The 21,640-nt window shown below is 32.5% G+C and overlaps 1 protein-coding gene across 1 annotated transcript in view; it reads left to right on the top strand.

The window, feature by feature from the left end:
- Positions 1-21,640, top strand: part of LOC106464239 (fibrillin-1-like) — a 145,626-nt gene that overhangs the window by 114,179 nt on the left and 9,807 nt on the right. Inside the window, exons 49-60 of the mRNA XM_022391951.1 lie at positions 982-1,134; positions 1,729-1,791; positions 7,025-7,150; positions 8,789-8,908; positions 10,380-10,502; positions 11,909-12,031; positions 12,858-12,983; positions 14,681-14,830; positions 17,543-17,596; positions 17,968-18,093; positions 18,975-19,097; positions 19,685-19,801. Of these exons, the coding sequence (XP_022247659.1) occupies positions 982-1,134; positions 1,729-1,791; positions 7,025-7,150; positions 8,789-8,908; positions 10,380-10,502; positions 11,909-12,031; positions 12,858-12,983; positions 14,681-14,830; positions 17,543-17,596; positions 17,968-18,093; positions 18,975-19,097; positions 19,685-19,801 (1,404 nt within the window). The remainder of the gene's footprint in view (positions 1-981; positions 1,135-1,728; positions 1,792-7,024; positions 7,151-8,788; positions 8,909-10,379; positions 10,503-11,908; positions 12,032-12,857; positions 12,984-14,680; positions 14,831-17,542; positions 17,597-17,967; positions 18,094-18,974; positions 19,098-19,684; positions 19,802-21,640) is intronic.

Raw genomic sequence — 21,640 nt, 5'->3', positions numbered from 1 at the left:
GTTAATTTTCCGTAGAAATTTTTTCCGAAGAACTTCAGCGATACAAGTCCTTTCTTAAATAAAACTAGTTTATTCATTTTCAATACAACTTTGCAATACACTTAATTTCCACAGTCACTTTAACTTAAACACACACGCTATAATTCACAATGATTTACACACTTTACTTACGGCTTAACTCGATTATCTGTCTATATCTTCAATCTCTCTGTCTGCTATTCCAGTTCTGATTAATTGTCTTGCTTTATCTGGCGCGCTTATATACAGGAATAGAGGGCGTCTAGCAAATACTGGATTATTCGTGATGTTCCCCGGTCCTTCTAGAAACTCATCACGTGTTACCAGCGTCACGTGACTTCCTCTGTCATAACGATATACATACAAAAACTTTGTAGGTTTAAAACTGTCCTTTAAAAAAAATGATAACTTTAAAAAATATATCCATTTTATAAAATTAGCTAAAGACATACTTTACAAAACTATTAACCTAATAATCTGATAGTTAAAGACAAGATACAAACAAATAATGTAAAACAATGTATTATTGGGCAAAGACATAATTTATTTTTGTGCATTAAATATTTGATTAAGCTTTGGACAAAAGTATTTGAAACAAAATTAAAGATAATATGACTTGTTGGGATGCCATAGAAAAGAAATTAGTGGCAATATTTTCTATTTGTTTTCTATCTAGCACAATGTTCAATGATTATACGGACACCGTTTTTCTGTATAAGATGCTAATACTGTAAAGGTTATAATTACAGAACTGGTATAATTTGTCATCTTTTTTATGTTGTACTGCAAAGGGTATAATTGCATAACTGGTACAGTTTTTGTTATCTTTTTGATGTTGTACGATTTCACTTTAAGTTCATTGTTTGCATTGGTTCATAGTGTTGAATTTTTTTTCACCCATTGACAGTTGATGAGTTATTTTGTATTTGTATAACTATATATGTATATATTTTTTTTCCCCAGATAACAGGAAAGGTTACTGTTATACTGACTTTAAGAATGATATGTGTGTAAAGCCAAAACCTACAAACACAACCCGAATGGAATGTTGTTGTATGAAAGATTCTGTAGCATGGGGCCACATCAAATGTGAGCTTTGTCCTACAGCTGAAGAAGGTAAGGTGGAGAGGGGATACGTTCAAATTACAAACTTAAAGAAGGTAAGGTGGAGAGGGGATACGTTCAAATTACAAACTTAAAGAAGGTAAGGTGGAGAGGGGATACGTTCAAATTACAAACTTAAAGAAGGTAAGGTGGAGAGGGGATACGTTCAAATTACAAACTTAAAGAAGGTATGGTGGAGAGGGGATACGTTCAAATTACAAACTTAAAGAAGGTAAGAGTGGGATAGAAAAACTTGAAAATCACATAAATTTGAAAGAAAAAGAAGAATGGAAACTTTAATGTAAGATAAAGAATGGAAATGGGGGCAACAAAATTGTGGGGGCCTGTCCCCCTTTCCTGCTAATGACAGCCCTGCTGAGTGGTATAACAGACAAAAACATTAAAGTACTCAGTATGATGCAATACGTAGACCCTATTGATGGAAACATGTAATAATTTTGGGGTTAAAACAAAAATATTTAGTTCTGCTGTTAAATAAAATAATTTTTTTGTCTAATTTCTAGTATCTATATTCAGCAAAAGGTTTTATTTTTATTTATTTCTGTTTAAAATAGTTTGGTAATGCTAACTTTTTTATTTTTTCAGAAGCATTTAAAGCACTATGTCCTAATGGAATGGGAGTCTTCAGTATCAATGGAGTGGACATTGGTAAAGAAAGATATTAACATAACGTTTGTATATTCAGAATATAATAATTAATAATTTTGTTTGATATTGTATGTCATTAGAATTTGTTTTACCTTTTATACAGAAAAATAATAATTGGAATTGGAAGAATATTTAACTTTGGTTAAAACAGTCATGGAGCATACAGTATCATCTGATTAAAGCTACTTGAAAATATTTTAAGCTATTATTTCAATAACTGACTTACCAATTTTTAAATTTCTAATAATTATCTACTCTATATACCATCACTATATCATCACTATGAGAATATTAGCTGAAGCCTAAAATTTTTGCTTAAAAATAAACATTTTGTAGGCCTTCTAACACCCCCTATTTTCATCTCTTACCTTTTTTTGTTGTTGTTATTGTTGTTGAAATCCTCAATTTTTCTTAACTTTTACTTACTTTAAGAGAAATTAAATTTCTTTGTGTGTTACAATTTTAAATAAATCATTTTTAACAGCAGCTTTTTGAGTAAAACTCTGGCTGACTCAGATTTCACTGAGAAAGTTTCCGTGAGTTGTCTTGGTATTTAGAGACCTTAGTATGTGTATCAAACATGAAAACATAACAAGCCTTAACTCTTGAATGAATACATAATTAATGTTTTGATTTGTGAAGTGAAGTTATATCACAACAATTTCTGAAATGCCCAGAAGAATACATGGTGTGTTTTCAATCTGGCTGTAAAACAAAAAATTACTTAAGTAAGACAATAAAGGAGTATCAGTTTGATCAAGGAGAGTGGGTGTAGCTCTGGTATACCCCTACAACATGTAAACAACTCAGATCATACAGGACTGGACCTGTGGTGACTTACTACGTTGAATTGCTTTTTGAGATTCAGCAATCTTGCAGTATGTTAAAGGGAACTGATCAGGTGAAGCCTTATGATCAAATGAGCTTCTGTCACACTGACTTGACTGAAGCACAGAGTGAACACATCAAAATTACAGACAGTGACAAGACTACTGTGAAATTGTACTCTTATCCAGTATGAACCTTCTCTGGTTGTTCATGAAGGGTAGGAGGAAGAAAGGATGCCATCCGAATGAATAGTGCACGTAGAAGCGTGGTTACAGTTTTAATATTAGCCACTAGTCATTATGGCTAGGCATAAAGTCAACTTTCAGATGTTAACACAGTTATTTGATCAAGAAACTGTCAGGTGGATCGTTGGATTACAAAATGTTCCAAAGATGTTTCGAGTTAGCCATTGGATTTTAGTTTTGACCGATCTAACTTGTTCTCTTGATTCTTTTAGTCAGGAATTACTGTGCAGTCTTCATTAAATTCAGATCTTAATAATTTTGTTTCTACTATGTGGCACTTTAGCTCATCATGCTGTGTTGCCAGCTTTTTTTATTTCATGCATCATTTTATCTTTGTAGGTTTTTTACCTAAACTGATGCCATTTTAGGAGAAGCAAACCAATATGAGCTTATTAGGGTTTTGGCATCTTGTGTTATTACTGTTTTTCATTCCAGACAACTTCTCTGTCAGAACTTTTGGGGATCATTTGTTTATCTCTGTGCCTCTTTGGTTCAACTAGTCTTTCAGTTTGATCTCTACTTTCCTGTCTCTTTGTAGTTGTAATGACAACAAGGTTGGAGGCCTGTCATAGATCTGTCTCAAATCAATCTTTATCTGGATACATTTCATTTCAAGTTGGAAAACAAAATGTTTTCAAAAATTTCTTTATTGAGAATATTGGACAACAGAGGTAGATATACTGGATACTTCTTTTCTTATCCCTTTCATCTGTCATCACGTCCTTTTCTTTGTTTTTATTTTCACTGAGATTGTGGTTTATTAGCTTGAGTAAGCTGATTTTGGTGGTTACAGTGTACAACTATGTAAAGTAAGCAAAGTTTAAAGTGTAATATTTCTGTCTTTGTTGAAGTTTGTACATTTGAAACATTTTTAAGCAGAAAAAAGAAGTATCTTCTTCTGCTTTGTGATAAAGATTCCGGAGTTTTGATTAGTTTAATGCTTGGACTTTCCCTCGTCATTTTCATATATAGGTGTGAAATTAATGATGTTCAGTAAAGGGCTTGTCATTGCCATGCTTTAAAGGTCAAGAGAGTGGAGTTGGCAGCTCGTGTAATGGCCGACAAGCAGGCAGCAGTGTAGATGATGCTGTAATCTATATACAGTTGTTCGTTCCATAAGATATCTGTTCTGATACAGCAATTTAATTTTAGGTTTTCATTTACAGGGATGTTAAGCCATCAGGAAGCACAGCACTAACTGCTACATATACTTAGTAAGTTTGTTTAATCTGATATTTTTGGTGTGCAAGAATGTACTTAGGTTTAGTGTGAAACCTGTACCTCTAAGTATACGTTGACAGTTTGAAGAAACTGCTGTGTATAATTGGAATGTAAGTTTCACTAATCACCACCTTATACTAGAACCTGAATTCTTGACCAGTGCTGACATCACTTTTTTCTCCAACTTTTGATTTATTAAAGAGAGTTGTTCATCTAACCCCCAAAGTGTCCAACTGAGCTTTTCTTTCATCTTGAACCCACTAGATAGGAGATATTCTAGATTAAAACAACCAACCTGCAGTTTAGCTGGCAGATCTAACTCGTATGACACCATCAAGTATATGGAGGCTAGTGATCTTCCAGATTCCACGCTGATGAAGGTGGTTAGACCTTTACCAGTCCCAATCTTTCACCTCGTAGCACCATCTAAGAACAATACAGAGGTGAATTTACTAGGGTAGTTGAATAAAAGTTAAATTCCAAACATTTTCCATAGTTTTCCCAGAACTGCATAATTGGTGAGCATACTGTCTGTATTTTTCATGCACTGGCAATACAGGTTCCTCTTATTCCAGTCCCCAGTAGACAGTGGTAAGTTTACAGACTTAAAATGCTAAAATCCAGAGTTCAATTCCCAGCAGTGGACATAGCAGATAGCCTAATGTGGCTTTGCTCTAAAACAAGCAATAGCTTCTTATTCCAAGCCAAAGAAAACTTCAGGATGTTCAAAGATTTGGCAGAATATTGTAGATGGAGCCAAACCAGCACCTCCAGTGATAACATGGCTTGAAGAAACCAAAAACACATGTATGTTGAGTAAAAGAGCCACATGTAAAGTATGCATGGAATAGATAAAGGTTCCCACTGGGCCGGGAACAATTTAATTGGATACAGAAAAGGATAAGAGAACCTCAATATCTTGTGCTGTGGCTGCAACTTTGTCTGTTGCAAGACCATTGGTTTCCACATCTTCATCTCTCACCAGTAAACAAAGACCCAGAAGATACCAGTGGAGCCCCATGACCACTATACTAGAGGTATTTGATGCATCAGAAGTAGTGCATTTGTGGTATCACTGCCTGTCCAAAACCTGCCTGGAGAACGATGGTATTCCGAAACAGCAGCTTAACTCTGTCAAAACAAATACCTCACTGACTGCCAACAGAGCTGGCCCAGACTTTGAGGTGATGTAGTGGATGGCAACAGAAAGGAAAAGTTCCATGCACTCCTGGAAAACGTGCTGACCATTTTTGCTGGAGCTTCTGTTTGTAAAGATGGTTGTTTTTATATATTGTATTGATTTCACTTCTTTTCTTTACTAGTATCTACTTTTGTTTACCTTTGAATGCTTGTTTTTTATATGAGCTTTCTTTTATTTTAGCATTTCATAGTGTGTGTGTACTACTTGAACTTTGTACATTTTTACACATTGATTAATCAAAGGATGTAATGTTTTGTATTTAAAATGATATTTTTTTATTTTTAGAATATTATTTTAATTTAGAGATCATTTTTCTAACATTTTAAAGATTTTTCGTGATGGTTTTATGTTTATTTGACTTTAATGTCATTCTGCAATATATTGCTTTTTCTTTATTTAATTTATATTTATTTTAGCTGATTTCTTTAGTTCCTTCTATTTTATTCTATTTGTAGTGAATGTATGATAAGCATTTGTGTTTTTCCCTTGCTTTTTTTCTGTTGCTTCAAGTTCTCCTCCTGACTTGTTTTAGTTTTTTATTTTTAATATAATTTTATTATGTAGTTTGGTAATTTGTATTTAGAGGTTTTTATTTTCACATGTCTCAATACATGTGGCATCTTTGTAAATAAAAGATTAATTTCCCTGTGTATGTTGTATTTTGAAAGAGTGTTTCATTTTGATGTAATGAAAAGGGATTTTACTTGTCTTTATATATGTATTGAATTAAATTCTAGTCTATTGTTTTGTAAATTTCAATGTTTAAAGCACTCATCATGCATTGATCTGTATCACGAATGAAAAGGAATTTGTTATTATGAATCTATTCTTAGGTTTTATTTGTTACAGTGACTGATAAATTTCCCTGTTGCAATATTACAAAATTGCATTGTAAATTTCAAATAGGTTTTAATTTAACATAAAATTGACTTGAGGACAAGCCTAAGATAAAAGAAGAAGGTTTTGTAGTTTGGAAATACTAGATATCTCATTACCCAATAATATGTGTTTCATATCTATAACATATCAAAGTTATGTGATACATTAAGGCCGAGGTGTTACTTTCTGTGACAGAGTGAGATTATGGAAGCTGTCTACTGTTTCATGAGATAGTTGTATTGTATTGTACTTTACTTTGAGTTCTGAAATGCTTCTGAATTGAATGGCTTCAGAGAGAGAAAATGTAAATTGTGAATGAAGTTTCTGGTGTTTCCAAGTAGATTTGTTTTTCCTATTGAGAGATCCAGTAAGCCTGTTACTCGGGTACTGTTCATCACTAGTGTTGGGAAAGTGGTTTTGTTTCTTTTGAGTACAGTCATCTAATTAATTTTACATTTGAACTTTTATATCCAATAGTTATTCATCCATTAGTTCAATCTCTAAGTTCATTCTGTTCTTTCAGTAATAAAATGTTTCAATTTTACACCATGTTTTATCCTATTCATTTTATCACTACAAATCACTAACCCGTTTTTGTGCTTCCTAAATCCTCGAACCAACAACTCTCTAATAATCTTCTATAGGCTGTTAATTCTCAACTGTAGACTTGTGTATACCTATATCCTAGAATTTGAATTCAATAATTGATAGTTTTTACACACAGATTGGTTAATATTGAAAACATATGAAAGTAATCAAGTTAATAAATACCCTTTTTTTCTTTAAAGTGAAATATTGTACTCTGTAATATTTTAAATATTTCAGTTCTGTAATTATTTGGTGTACTTTTACATTTCAGATATCAATGAATGTGTGATTGATCCAAACATCTGTGAAAATGGTTACTGTGTAAATACTGATCGTAGTTACCGTTGTGAGTGTCAGGAGGGTTTCATACTAGATGTCACTGGCAGAAAATGCCTAGGCAAGTGTTTGTGAGTAATTGTGTAATTTTAAAGACTTAGTACATTGTGGATCCCAGAGTTTTTAGGTTTATTTCTAAATAATTCTACTCAAACATTTATTTGCTGTAATAAATAATTCCACTGAAAAGACAAACAATTTTTGCTATTATAAATATTTCTACCCAATAGACAAACAATTTTTTACTATTATAAATATCTCTACCCAATAGACAAACAATTTTTTACTATTATAAATATTTCTACCCAAAAGACAAACAATTTTTGCTATTATAAATATTTCTATCCAAGAGACAAACAATATTTGCTATTATAAATATTTCTACCCAAGAGACAAACAATTTTTACTATTATAAATATCTCTACCCAAGAGACAAACAATTTTTGCTATTATAGATATTTCTACCCAAGAGACAAACAATTTTTTACTATTATGAATAATTCCACTGAAAAGACAGTTTTTTGGTTTTGAATCATGAAATAAGGATTATCCTTTGATAGATTGTTTAGGCAGAGTATTCATGATAAGTAAACTGGAACGGGTGGCAACTGACCATTGTAAAAAACACAAGTGTACAGAGGACATATCAAAAGTCTTTCATTTACTCATCATGGGCTATCCTTCACTTATTTGGTGGTTTTGGTTTATAGCTATATTTTCGTGGTTTTTTTTAGGCTTTTTCTTAAACCACATAATATATCTACATATCGGTTTGTCATATTTTAAAAGTTTGTATTACTCATTCTTTAAAGGTAAAATTTTAATTTTATTTGTGGTAACAGGATTTTTCTAATATCAGAAACACTTAATGGTGTTGTTTTCAAAAAAATGTAAAGCTGTGAAGCAATGATTGATTTCTTTAAAAATACGTATTCAATTAACATGCATTACTTTTTAAATGAATGATTTCTCATAAAAGTCATAGGACTTCATAATTTATATTTGAAACATTTACTTCTTTCTAGCCCCAGTTTTATGTTAATAGGGAGATATAAAGCATTTTACTAAGAGTTTTATTTTATTGGAATTGCAAATTTAAAATGTTTTTATAATTAAATTCATGTGTTTCGATAATGCAATTGTGCACCTGTAGCATAGAGAAGTATAACATTGATACATCAAATAATTGATTATTTGAATCACCTAGAATAGGCTAAGGTTACTTTCTTTAATCATAAATCAAATTAATATATGAAAATACATAAGAAATATATGTTAAATATTTTAAATTTAAGGGCCTGGCATAGCCTGGTGGTTATGGTGGTCAACTTGAAATCTGTGGATTGTGGGTTCGATTCCTGTCACCAAACATGCTCACTTTTTCAGCTGTGGGGGTGTTATAATGTGGGATTGGAGTGGTTTTGACTAGTTTCTTTCACTCTAGTTTATCACGTAAAATAATTAAGGACAGCTATTGCAGGTCGCCCTCAACAAAATAGACATCTTTTTAATTTTTATTGAAATATCTTACTGACTTTTATTCAGATCAGTTCTGTCATATTACAATGTAGTTTAAGATTTACTATTTTTTTATAACCCTTTTCCAATGCTCTAATTGGTTTTAATATTTATGATTTTTTATGTTCCTTTAAACTTTTATATAAAACAAAGAGTGTTGATTAATTTTCTATTCTTTCAGATTTTAATGAATGTGAGGAACACAATATTTGTGGAAATGGATCATGCAAGAATGTGATTGGTGGGTTTGAATGTTTGTGTCACGAAGGATTTACTCCGGGCCCTCGGCAAACTTGTGAAGGTAAGAAACTGTGTAATAATTTTTCAGTATTATCTTAGATGAAGTAAATGATATGAATTCAACCATTTCACAATTAGTCATGAATTAATGGCTTAGTGAACATAGTCTTGTGATTGCTTGTTTGATTTTAGATTTTTCATGCAGAGCTATAAAAGGACTAGATGGAAGGTGGCAGCCAGTATATAGCATCCACAACTATCTCTTTTATGTATATAAAGCACAAAAATTTGTGTGTCTGTCCATTTGTCCATTATCTAACTACTCTTAGGTCACTGGGCCAATCTGAACCAAACTTTGTGTGATGATAGTTTTGAATAAGGATCATGTCAATATTTGGTGTAAGTTAATATTAACTACATTGATAAATGGTGCCATGTCCTTACTCACACATAAAAAAAAACCTTATTACATTTTCTATAACACAACATATTCACACGTTGTGGGGGAGGGCACACAAACGTCTTATATATCTGAGGGAGGGCACCAGCACTCTCTGTAGAGGAATGCAATGAAAATAAATGGCTGCCACTAATGCAATGATAAATAACCTCAGCTGAAATTTCTACTCCAACAGCCACAATAACACTTATACAAAGAGCAGTTTCTTGAGTTATACCCACTTCCTACTTTGACCCATGATCTTTCAACTTCAGCCTGTAAAACACTTCTGTGGCCAGTAACTGGAAGGACAGTAAGAACTGTATGTTGAAAGCTAGTAACAGAAAGCACACCTACTGCCAATACTTTTTCTGCTACCTCTTCCAACAAAGTCACCCTGACCATCGCACAGTGTATATCATATTTTAAGTGTTTACATATTGAGTTCTTGCAGCTTATACAAACCTTTTGTTGAGATAACAATGAACACTGCAATAATATGTTATGTTATAAATATATTGTGTGAGAGTCAGGATTTTGTATGATTTCTCCTAGCATCCACCCCACATTATTTTAACTTCGTAATGCGGACAAAGGACGGGTACTTCAGCTCGTGGGCTATAAAAAGGACTAGATGGAAGGCAGTTAGTAAATACAACCATCTCTTAGGCTAATCATGTGATTAAAGAGTAGGATTTCACCATCATTCTTATATAGCTCACCCACAACCCCAACGTGTGGAACATGCTTTAGTACCAAAAATATGCGAATCATATACCCTCAGATGTGACATGATGCCTGGATGTAGATTTATCCCATGCACACCTCCCTGTAATTCTATAAAATTCTTCTGCAGTACTTATAATTTCCATTTTTGTGGCTATTAATCTATGAGTATGGTGCCTCTAAAAATAATGTATATGAACATCAAAAAGTTGTTTGCTTATAGTCCCACTTTTAATTCTTAAAATATAAATGAGAGATTTTTCTTGAGACTAGTAGTAAATATAGAGAATATGATTGAAGGTTAGTAGGAATAGTTCTGTATAAAAGAGAAAATATTTTCTTTCCAACAATCTAATCTATACTTTAGATATTGATGAATGCTTGGAATTCAGTCACTTGTGTGCATTCCGATGTCAGAACACTCCTGGATCATTTAAGTGTGTTTGTCCTTATGGTTACACCTTAGCAACAGATGGAAAACACTGCGAAGGTTTGTGGACAATTCTTTTAATATTATGAACGCTGTTTCACTAGTTTTTCGTCACCTCTAAATGATTTATTTTTCACTGAAACCTTTCTGCAGAGAATGTAATAAAATTCTTATATTGTAACTAATACGTTTTTATTAAAATAATATACAGTTAGATAATTATTTTTATGACGTACTTATTGCTACACGTTATATGCAACTTCCTTGTTGCCAACAACGGTGATTGGTGTTTTGGCAGCTTATTTTGTGTACTTCACGAAGTTGATTGAACATAAGGTACTTTCTACTGTAGGCTATATATTTCTCTTCAACTGTATCATGGTGTACTTGTTTCATAAAATGTTCTCTTTTTATCTTTCATTGGGCATGATGTATGTATAGCTGAAAATGCTGATTGGCCATGACATACTTGTTATGGTGTATTTCAAAGGTTACGCAGCACTAGTAGTGTTGATTAGTTGTGAAGTATTTCTTTTTATACATTTCATGTACTTGTCAGCACTGATTGTTAAAGATGTATTTTCTGATAATTATTATAAATGTGGTATTTTTGCATAAAACCAATTTCTCGACAAGTGTCAGACAGGTAAACCCGCAATAACAGGAGTGTCCTGTAGTTGATAATTTGACTGAAGTTTAAATTGCGTGAGAAATATACAGATTGGACACATTTAAAGGACAGTGAAAACAATCTTTATTTAGACACACAAAATACAGTATAAATACTTGTGTAGATAAAATGGCTGATCACCTTTATTGTATCAGTGAATAGCTCTTCAGTTTTCTTCATCATCTTCACTGTATCAGTGAATAACTCTTCAGTTTTGTTCATCATCTTCACTGTATCAGTGAATAGCTTTTCAGTTTTGTTCATCATCTTCACTGTATCAGTGAATGGCTTTTCAGTTTTGTTCATCATCTTCACTGTATCAGTGAATAACCCTTCAGTTTTCTTCATCATCATCACTGTATCAGTGAATAACCCTTCAGTTTTCTTCATCTTCACTGTATCAGTGAATAACTCTTCAGTTTTTCATCATCTTCATTGTATCAGTGAAAAACTCTTCAGTTTTCTTCATCATCACTGTATCAGTGAATAGCTCTTCAGTTCTCTGTCCTTCAAAATGGATCTCTACCAAACTAGTCGACTCTTCAATTCATAATATAGTTTAATATGTTGTATATTAAAGTTTTGGCTTATGATACAACTACTTATGGTATTACTTTGTCTGCTTCACAACTTTTCCTAAGAAATGTGTTCCCAGGCTTTAAAAGTTTCTATAAGTTCTAATTTTTATAAACTTCTAGTGAAAATAATTAATTACAAACTACTTTAAGAGATTGTTAAAATTACTCTGTTTTTTTAGTATATACTTTTTAATTTTTAACTTATATTTATTGATCAGATACTAACGAATGTGAGTCTCCAGTTAATAACTGCCGTTATGAGTGTAAGAACTTGGTCGGATCTTTCATGTGCATATGTCCTGAAGGGTATGAGCAAGTAGGGATGCGAGATGAATGTAGAGGTAAAGATATATATTTTTTTTTAATGTAAGTAAAGATTCTGTCAGTATTGTTCGTGTTTGTTAACGCCAAAATACAAGGATTATTTTACAAATGAGGTGTGTAGAGAAATCTCAAAGTTCATCTTTTTTGTATTAGAAAAAGCTGATATGTATCTTTTTAACATGCTTCAATGTAACATGGTTTGTTTCTGTTTAACATGCTTCAATCTAACATGGTTTGCATTAGTTAAACATTTTAACCTTGTGTATGTTTAACTCAATTCATCCACGTGTAGATTATGTTTATTCAACACATTTCAACCTCGCGTGGTTTGTTTCCGTTTAACACAATGTGGATTGATGTGACTCATATCTGTTTAACATGTTTTGTTTCTGTTTAAAATGCTTCAAAGTTACATGATTTATATGTGTTTAAACCCTTCTACTTAAAGCCTGGTCACAAAGCTGAGAAAGGTATTGTTTCTTTTGAGGCATAATGGGGTATTTTATAAAACTATTCCTTATAGTTTTAAGTATTTGGAGGGGGGGTTAGAACTAGAGAATATGAGTGATTAAATAAATTTTCTAATGTTTAATTGTTTCAGTTGGCTTATGCCTGTGGCTTTAAAGTAAGCATTTTTATGGTGTATATGGCCATAACTAGCATTTCTTAATCTGTATTTTGATACAATATGCTCCTAATGATTTTTTAACAATAAAAACACAATATGAATGGAATTGATAAAAAAACCATGTTGTGACTAAAAGATAAAAATATATTTATTTTCACTTCTTGCTAAACTTGCTATGCTTTATAGTAAAGATTTGAACTTTTATCACACATCAGACATTGATGAATGTGCCAACACTGTTGGTATCTGTACCAATGGACGATGTATCAACACCAGAGGGAGTTACAGGTGTGAATGCTTTGAAGGATTTGAAACAAGTGCTGACCAGACATCATGTATTGGTAAGAACTTTCTAATAATTATCGGTACGTCTGTGTCTCGTTAGGTTAAGTAAAAACAAATTTATTATTAATTGTTAGTTTCTTTAGTAATTAATAAGTATATTAATTGTATTTTGTCTTAATATGTTTTATAACTAGGTTGCTAATTGATAGTTCATGTGGAAGTAAGTAAAAGTATATTACATATTTCTTTGTGGATATGTTAACATAAGCTCAATCGATACTGATACAGTCAAGTATATTTATAGAAAACACATACTGAAATCAGGGCTATAACAAAATTGTATATATATAAATTAGCAATTGGCAGTCTGAAAAAAGAAAAAAAAATGATTTTTACAATGAATTTTTATATATTTTTCTTTAACTCTGGTTTTTATTCTGTAAACACTTGAAATTGTTCAGGAATGATTACTTTTATGCTTGTACAATATCAGTATGAACATATTTATGTATCTACAATCTATATCAACACACACACAGACCAATTATATAACTGTATTACAATAATGCACATTGCTCTCTGCCTATTGAAATTTTGACTTGTTCAGATATTAGTCATTGGTCAGTATCTGCACAATGAACACCTATGAAACAAAGAAACTAAAGCTGAAATTTAAAATATTAAAATCCACAAATGAACAACATTGTATAAAACACAATTGTAATCTTTATTTAAACTGATCAACAGTGGTAAAAGTATCTCTACATGTTTCAACGTATATATACACACACACAAGTTCCTTTAATTTTAACCTTTTAATAAAGCTGAAATTATTAAAGTACTGAATTGGGTGTTAAAAATGCATTATGCCCAATCCGGAAACTCCCAAAGAGGATGGTTTTGGATGTATCTTTTCAGGACAAGTTTTTATTTGTTAATTGATTAATTTTTAAGTGAAATACAGCATCCTCAAGTCTCCATACTAGCTGGGAGTAAATTCAGTATATATCAGTAAAGCCACATTCTCAGCATCATTAATTAAGCAGTTGCCAACCTTTTATGCTTCTGCTATCACCCTTTTATGTTCAGCTTTCAATTGAGATACAAATGATTTCACCTGCGATTCTGTAGGGAAGGTCGAAGCATCACGACAGTCAGTGGTAGGATGAACAGACAGGAACACTTTGTAAGCAGTTACAGGCATAATATTTCCTCTGCTTGCTGCACAATATCTACCAAGGTGTTTCTAAATGGCTCCTGAATGTGTGTGATTTGTAGACTTCTATGCTTCTTGTGCTTGGCCGTTAAGCTCATGATGCTCTGACAGATTTCAGTCACCTTACCACTTCAAATCACTTTTTTGCAGCCCCAATGCTAAAAGAGTTTGGGAAATGCTTTCTTTTTAGCCAATATAAATGTCCAAATAATTTCAGTTCAAATTAAGAAAAGTCTGATGGGTATTTTTTTTTCATCAAAAGTGTCCCCCACTGGCTCGTGAAGGGCCCGTTAAAGAATTATACTGCATTTATTGTTTGCCAATTCATCTTTACAATTACCATAACAACTCATGCTTATGATGAGGAATGTACAGCCGGCTCTGAAGGTTCATTGTAACTGTGCTCTACTGTATTTCTAATTTTAATTAAGTCTCAAGTCATCGGTAATTTTGGTTTCTAAAAAACAAAAAGGCAGTGTTTTAAGAAGCTAAAAATATTTGAAATCATTATACCTAAACTTTACAACTCTTATTCAGATGTTCGTCTGGGCTACTGCTTCAGCTATGCTGCTGGTTATGCCTGCATAGATACAACAGAAATGAAAGAGATGACTCGAACTGATTGCTGCTGTGGCATTGGAGCTGCCTGGGGAAATTTATGCCAACCTTGCCCTACCAGAGGAACAAGTGGGTAAATTACGTAATGTTAAAAAGACCTCTTTTACTTTAATTTTGACATAACCTTCTTTCATTAAGAAAACAAAACAAAAAGTGAGTTCTTTATTGGCCATAATGTCTACATTCATTCAGTGAGAAGCTGGTCCTAGCTGTACTTACTTTAACTTTTTTTTAATGTGGTGGTTACAGTTTGAGTGCATGAAGAAATGTAAAGTGTTTCAAATGTTTTAGTAGTTACTGTTATTTTAACAGAAAAGAAAAAAATCTTAATTATTTAATTGATATTTCATTTGACAAATAAGTTGTTTAAAATGCTGTAATATATAACAGTAATACTTTGTAGTTTTTCTTTAAATCATTCTGCATAATTAGATTTGTTTTACTCATGTAGTTGTCCCCAGTGACTCGGCAGTAAGTCTGAAGGCTTATATTGCTAAAAATTGGGTTTCAGTACCTGTGGTGGGCACAGTACATATAGCCCTTTGTGTAGCTTTTTGCTTAACAAAAACAAACTTACGTACTTTTAGAATATACAGGTTTCTCCATTCTTTCTTGAAATCATTAAATTGTATTACTGTCATGGCCAAGCTAGTTTGCTAGTTTCCCTTTTGTTTATTATATTCTGCACAAGCAATTTTTCAATAACTGTTAAAGGAAGATTTTCACATTTTAAAGAGCAGAACTAAAGGGTTTGTGTAGTATTTTTAGATACAGCTTACGCATTTATTAAGTTAGCCCATATGGCAGTATAAACATTATATGACTATAGTTAACTATATGTAAGCACTTTAGACCACCAGAATATGTAAACTGCTGGCCTAAATGTCTTCCATGGGAATGAGTATTTATAGAATTTGAACTTTGTTACTCCAAACATAATTAACTCAAAATTATAGTAATGTTAAATTCTGTTACAAATGGCTCAATGGTTTTGAAAGGTTGGCAAACACTGGCTGAAAATCAGTCAAAGAAAAATGTTCAATCAAGCTGGCAAATACTAGCTGAAAATCAGCCAAAGAAAAATGTTCAATCAAAGCTTCCTAACTTGATGAAAATTCACATATATTAACCTAAAATACAGTAAATATTGTGTTTTTTTTTAACTGTTCTTTGTTGTTATTGATAACTTAATCTTATATACATCACATGATTGGATTATTTTGTTCTAATTTTATAAATATAATATGGAAACCTATATAAACATTATGAAATGAAAGATTCCCAGATTGTAAAAACAGTGTTGGATATACAACACTGTTTGGATTAAGAGTTATTATTTGGTTTGTTTTTGGTGGTTTAGTATTTAATGATTATTTGATTTTCATAACAAGAGAGCTATAAGTAATGATTTTAAAGGTGATAATTATGACAAGTTTGGTTGTGTAACTCGCTAAGTCATATGTTGTGTGCGTGGTTCAATTGTTGTAGTATTGTTGACGCCAAATTACTTGAACCTTCAGTGTTTTTCTCATTACTTTAAGTCAGTATTGTTACATTATAGCATCGCTCATGCAGTTTATAGAAAGTTCAAGGCCTCAGTGAACAACATATAAATATAGGTGATCAAGTGAGCACAAGTCAAATGCAGTTCAGTCAGAAAAAGTTAGAAAACGTGAAGTTAGCCACCGTGAGAGTGATTTGCCATAATGGGCGATAATTTAAAGTGAGCTTCACATTTTAAAAGTGATAAGGAGAATAATTTTTCTTATCAAAGTGTGTTATAAAGTAATTGAACCCATCTGTGTGGACTTTGACGAAAAGGAAACAATTATTTAAAGTTCTGAATACAACTTTGGTAACTCATGGGGTAACGTAAGTGAATTATTCATTGATACTATTGTGATAAGAGTAGAGAAAAATAATTCGTCTTGTCAATTGGATTCTAAAGTAATTGAATCATCCTGTGTGGACTTTTGACAAGAAAATAGAATTATTTAGAGTTTTAGATACAACTGTGATATCCTATAGTGTAAAAAAATTTGTACATAAATTTGACTTATTTTGAATATATTATTTTAAAACAAGTGATTGTGTGCTGTCTGTTTATTTTTCGAATTTATTGCCAATCACAGATGCCTACTGTAGAAAAATCCCAGCCCATATACAAAACCCTGACCATACAGCAAAAAATATAACTCCAAAAGACTTGAGAGTAAAACATTTGAATATAAATGCATGAAAAACTAATCTAAGGTAAACAGTGGTGTGTAGGAGGCAAATTAAAAGTGTGAGGGCAAGGTTTATTTGATCAAGAGATGTAAGGGAATGTGTGCCACAGATGCACCCATTACGATTGTGGTCCAGGGCTCGCCTCACGTACCTGGAAGCTCTTGGGTTCTAGATTAAATTTTATATATTTTCCTAAGATTGATGCATTTTTACTAAGACAAAATCAAAGGGGTGGGGGGGATCCTACATCACTAGTGGAGATACCCCAAAATTAGAAATTAAAAAACAAAACGATCACTGTAATTCCTCTTCATTCGTTCTTAAAAAAATAAAAGTTAAGAAAGTCAGGAAATCACTTACAGTCAGTGCTCCCTATGATGTTTGGTGCATCCCACTGTATTATAGATTTTGCTAATGTTTTTTACGTAGGTTAGGTCTAGTGATGATTAACAAATAGTACCACTTCACACTTTCCATATCATCAGCTGTGACACAATAAATAGATAATAATTTTATTTGTGCTCTACTTACCTGTTTTAATTTATCTTGCAGAAGATTTCACGGATCTGTGTCCTCTCGGACAAGGATATAATTTAATAGGTCATGGTAAGTAAGTACTCTTACATATAACATCTTACTTATCTGTCTCAGTTACTTTTTTTAATATCTTTATCTGAATTTAAAATACATTGAGTATTATAAATGTGATGTATTTTTGTATAACATTTATGCTTTATAAACAGTACTGTTAAGAAAAAAACCTATTTACCTAGGAGTTAGAAAGATGATGGAATCATAATGTTGTTTCAGTGTAAAAACACAATAACTTAATTTTCCTTCTGGTAGATGGGTTTTACGAAACAAACTAGTTTACTTTGTCATGTCATTTGGATTATTAACTTGTCTTTGTAGATATCAGTAACAGTTAAGATAGAAACAATATAATTTTTAACCATATTATTTGTTCTGTACTCCAGATGTTGATGAGTGTGCACTCATGCCCAGCCTCTGTCCTAATGGTCAATGTGCAAACACCTTGGGTTCTTATAGATGTATCTGCAACCGAGGCTATAGACCCGATCGGACCAAGACCAGCTGTATAGGTACGTTATCTACTTACGCACGTTTCCTACTTACGCACGTTTCCTACTTAGATAACGTGCCTGAGTAAATAACGTGCCTGAGTAGATAACGTGCCTAAGTAAATAACGTGCCTGAGTAGATAACGTGCCTAAGTAGATAACGTGCCTAAGTAGGTAACGTGCCTAAGTAGGTAACGTGCCCGAGTAGGTAGATAACGTGCCTGAGTAGGTAACGTGCAGGAGTAGGTAACGTGCCGGAGTAGGTAACGTGCCGGAGTAGGTAGATAACGTGCCCGAGTAGGTAACGTGCAGGAGTAGATAACGTGCCTGAGTAGGTAACGTGCCTAAATAGATAACGTGCCTGAGTAGGTAACGTGCAGGAGTAGGTGACGTGCAGGAGTAGGTGACGTGCAGGAGTAGGTAACGTGCCTAAGTAGGTAACGTGCCTAAATAGGTAACGTGCCTAAATAGGTAACGTGCCTAAGTAGATAACGTGCCTAAGTAGATAACGTGCCTAAGTAGATAACGTATCTAAGTAGGAAACGTGCCTAAGTAGATAACGTACCTGAGTAGGTAACGTGCCTAAGTAGATAACGTACCTGAGTAGGTAACGTGCCTAAGTAGGTAACGTGCCTAAGTAGGTAACGTACCTAAGTAGGTAACGTACCTCAGTAGGTAACGTACCTGAGTAGATAACGTACCTGAGTAGATAACGTACCTGAGTAGATAACGTACCTAAGTAGATAACGTGCCTAAGTAGATAACGTGCCTAAGTAGAAAACGTGCGTTACCTACTCAGGCACGTTATCTATTTAGGCACGTTACTTCCTTAGCAGACTTCAGCAACTTCATTGTCTATTGACTTATGACATTTTGTTTTAAAACTGACATTTTGTTTTCAGATGTTGATGAGTGCCAACAAAAGCCCTCTCCATGCAAGTATACGTGTAAGAACACAGAAGGAAGCTACATGTGTCTCTGTCCGACTGGCTACAGCCTTAACCAAGACAGCAAAACCTGCCAAGGTAAATTGGTGATTTCTCATTGCAGGTAGACTACTTGAGAAAACTTTGTGTTGATGCTAAGGATATATTGAACAGTAAAACTTGCACAAGTATCAAAACATGTTATCAAAACAACTGGTAAATAGGATAATATTTTAGTTCAAAGTAACCTTTTATTAAAGTAGTTTGACAAAGAAATATTTGTTCTCTCTTCTAGGTAAGCTAGTAGTTTCTTTTGACAACGATTGGTGAAGAAAATATAATGTATCTTTAATGTATGAATATATTTAATTTAAATAGAAAAAACTTGTACGTTAATTTTTAAAAAAGATCCACTGAATCGAAACATTTCCCATTTGTATCAAAGGTACACCATTGGACTTTATAAAGTATAGTTCTTGTACAATTAGAGCAGTAAATATGAAGTTATTACACAAATTTAATTATGAACAGCAACATGCTATGAGAGTATTGTGATCCAAGGTTAGATCCTCAGTTTATTGTTCACAGTGGTTAACAATGTTATTTTCAGTTGTAGTAATCGTTTGTAAACTTAATGAAGAGTCATGTAATGTTTATGGAGTAACTTGAGTTTCTGTTATTTCTAGATATTGACGAATGCATCACAGGCCAACATGACTGTGAGCATGGCTGTATAAATACTCCTGGAAGCTATCATTGTACTTGTCCTGAAGGTTACAAGAAATTGGAAAACAGGTGTATAGGTCAGTTTCTAGCTAACATTTCCATGATTTAGTAAAGAGAAACACTGCACATTTTTACAGAGCTTACATGTCTTTTGAGGGATGTGGGGAAACTTGTGCATTCATCTGTTTAACATATAATTATATACTGTTTTTCTTTTTAAGAGTACAATAGTTACATAACACACTAACAAAAATAATAATCTGTCTTTCTATATTACTGGAGTAATGACTGTTTTATTCACTTCAAGTAATAAAAAATATCCATATCATTAAGTATGGTCGTACTTAATAGTAATAATCGTGATGAAACAAAATAGTGGCCATAAAAATCGCCCAATTAAAACCACCTATAAAATGTGTGAATATTAACTAGGATTATTTCATGGATATACTTTTAATATATTCAAATTATAAAAAGACTGTAGGATAGGTCAAATAAATAAAAAGAAGGAAAGGACAGATGTAAGAGGTCATGGGAGGCTATTGAAAATAATATTTTGCCTTACTTTAACCAGATAAAACACCCAAGACCAGTCATAAGTCATGGAATTATGTGTTGGAACTTTGTTGTACATTGGATAATGATGCTGTAAGAATACTAATTGTAAATTATCCAGGTCAGCAGCATGGGAATATCAATGGGTTATCTTGTTCATTTATTGAATGTCCATTTCTGGCCACTATACCACAGAAAAAAAAACCATTGATGACAAACCATATAAGCATTGTGTACAAACACTGCACATAGATAATCAGAACTTGAGAAATAGCAACTGAATTACGAAAATATAGGTTGGGTGTAACTTACCAAACACCAAGATAATGTGTTGAATGTCTAGCTCTGGCCACTGTACAGAAATGAAAACCATTGATGTCAAACCAAATGAGCATTGTGGACAGATACAGCAAGTAGCTAATTACAATCAGGACTTGAGAAATAGCAACTGAATTACCAAAATATAACTATAGAGATTGCTTTACATGTGTTTATGGAGTGAATAAAAATTTCACTATTCCAACGAATTTTTATCTAAGTGACTTTTCCAGACAAGTGTAAGAAAAAATGATGAACTCTTAATTCTTTCACAGAACTTTTCCATCTGGGGATCCCAGTGATTCCTTTCTTACACCAAAAAGGATACTAATGTGTATATATATATATAATGGATGATGTGCTACTTTGGGTGTATAATTAGATTTGAGGGTAGGTTGGTAGAGATTGTGATGAGGAATAAAATCGAATTGGATATATGCATACTCCATGCTTGGTATTTCTGGTACACAAAAATATAGCTAATAAAAAGGAACCAAATACAATAAAATATTTTTTAATTTTATAATTACAAGTAGGGATTGATATACATGTAACCTAGCTAGCTGTGGTAATATAGAAAGTTTTAACACTACAAAAAGTATTGAAACAAGAAAGTCAAAACTACAAAAACTGAGTTACATAAGGTTTAAAAACTTTTACCATACTTTGGCTCAGACTACCATAATTACAGTGATTTTACAAAAGTAGGAATGAAAGTTGATAAACTAGGTAGGTACTTAAGGAATTACACAATAAACCATATCATCTGAATGAATTTTCTCACAAGCTATCAGTTGTTAATTATTTTCTAATCACACTAATAGGATATTCATTCCTTTTCACCAATACAGTTTCCAGATAAAAAATCATTTACTTCCTTATCTAACCCTTCTTTTGAACTGTAATTAGTTTTTGCAACAGCAATAAAGTTTTTATAATCCCTATTTTTTGAAACCTGAATTGGAGCTGACAACCAATTCAAGTAAAGCTCAGTATATGTTTCCTTGCTAAATACCTTCATTTTAAAAGCATTATTAACCCTA

Source organism: Limulus polyphemus, unplaced genomic scaffold (assembly GCF_000517525.1).
Source record: "Limulus polyphemus unplaced genomic scaffold, Limulus_polyphemus-2.1.2 Scaffold1595, whole genome shotgun sequence".
In the NCBI taxonomy this organism is placed as follows: domain Eukaryota; kingdom Metazoa; phylum Arthropoda; class Merostomata; order Xiphosura; family Limulidae; genus Limulus; species Limulus polyphemus.
This window is presented reverse-complemented; position numbering and strand designations above follow the sequence as displayed.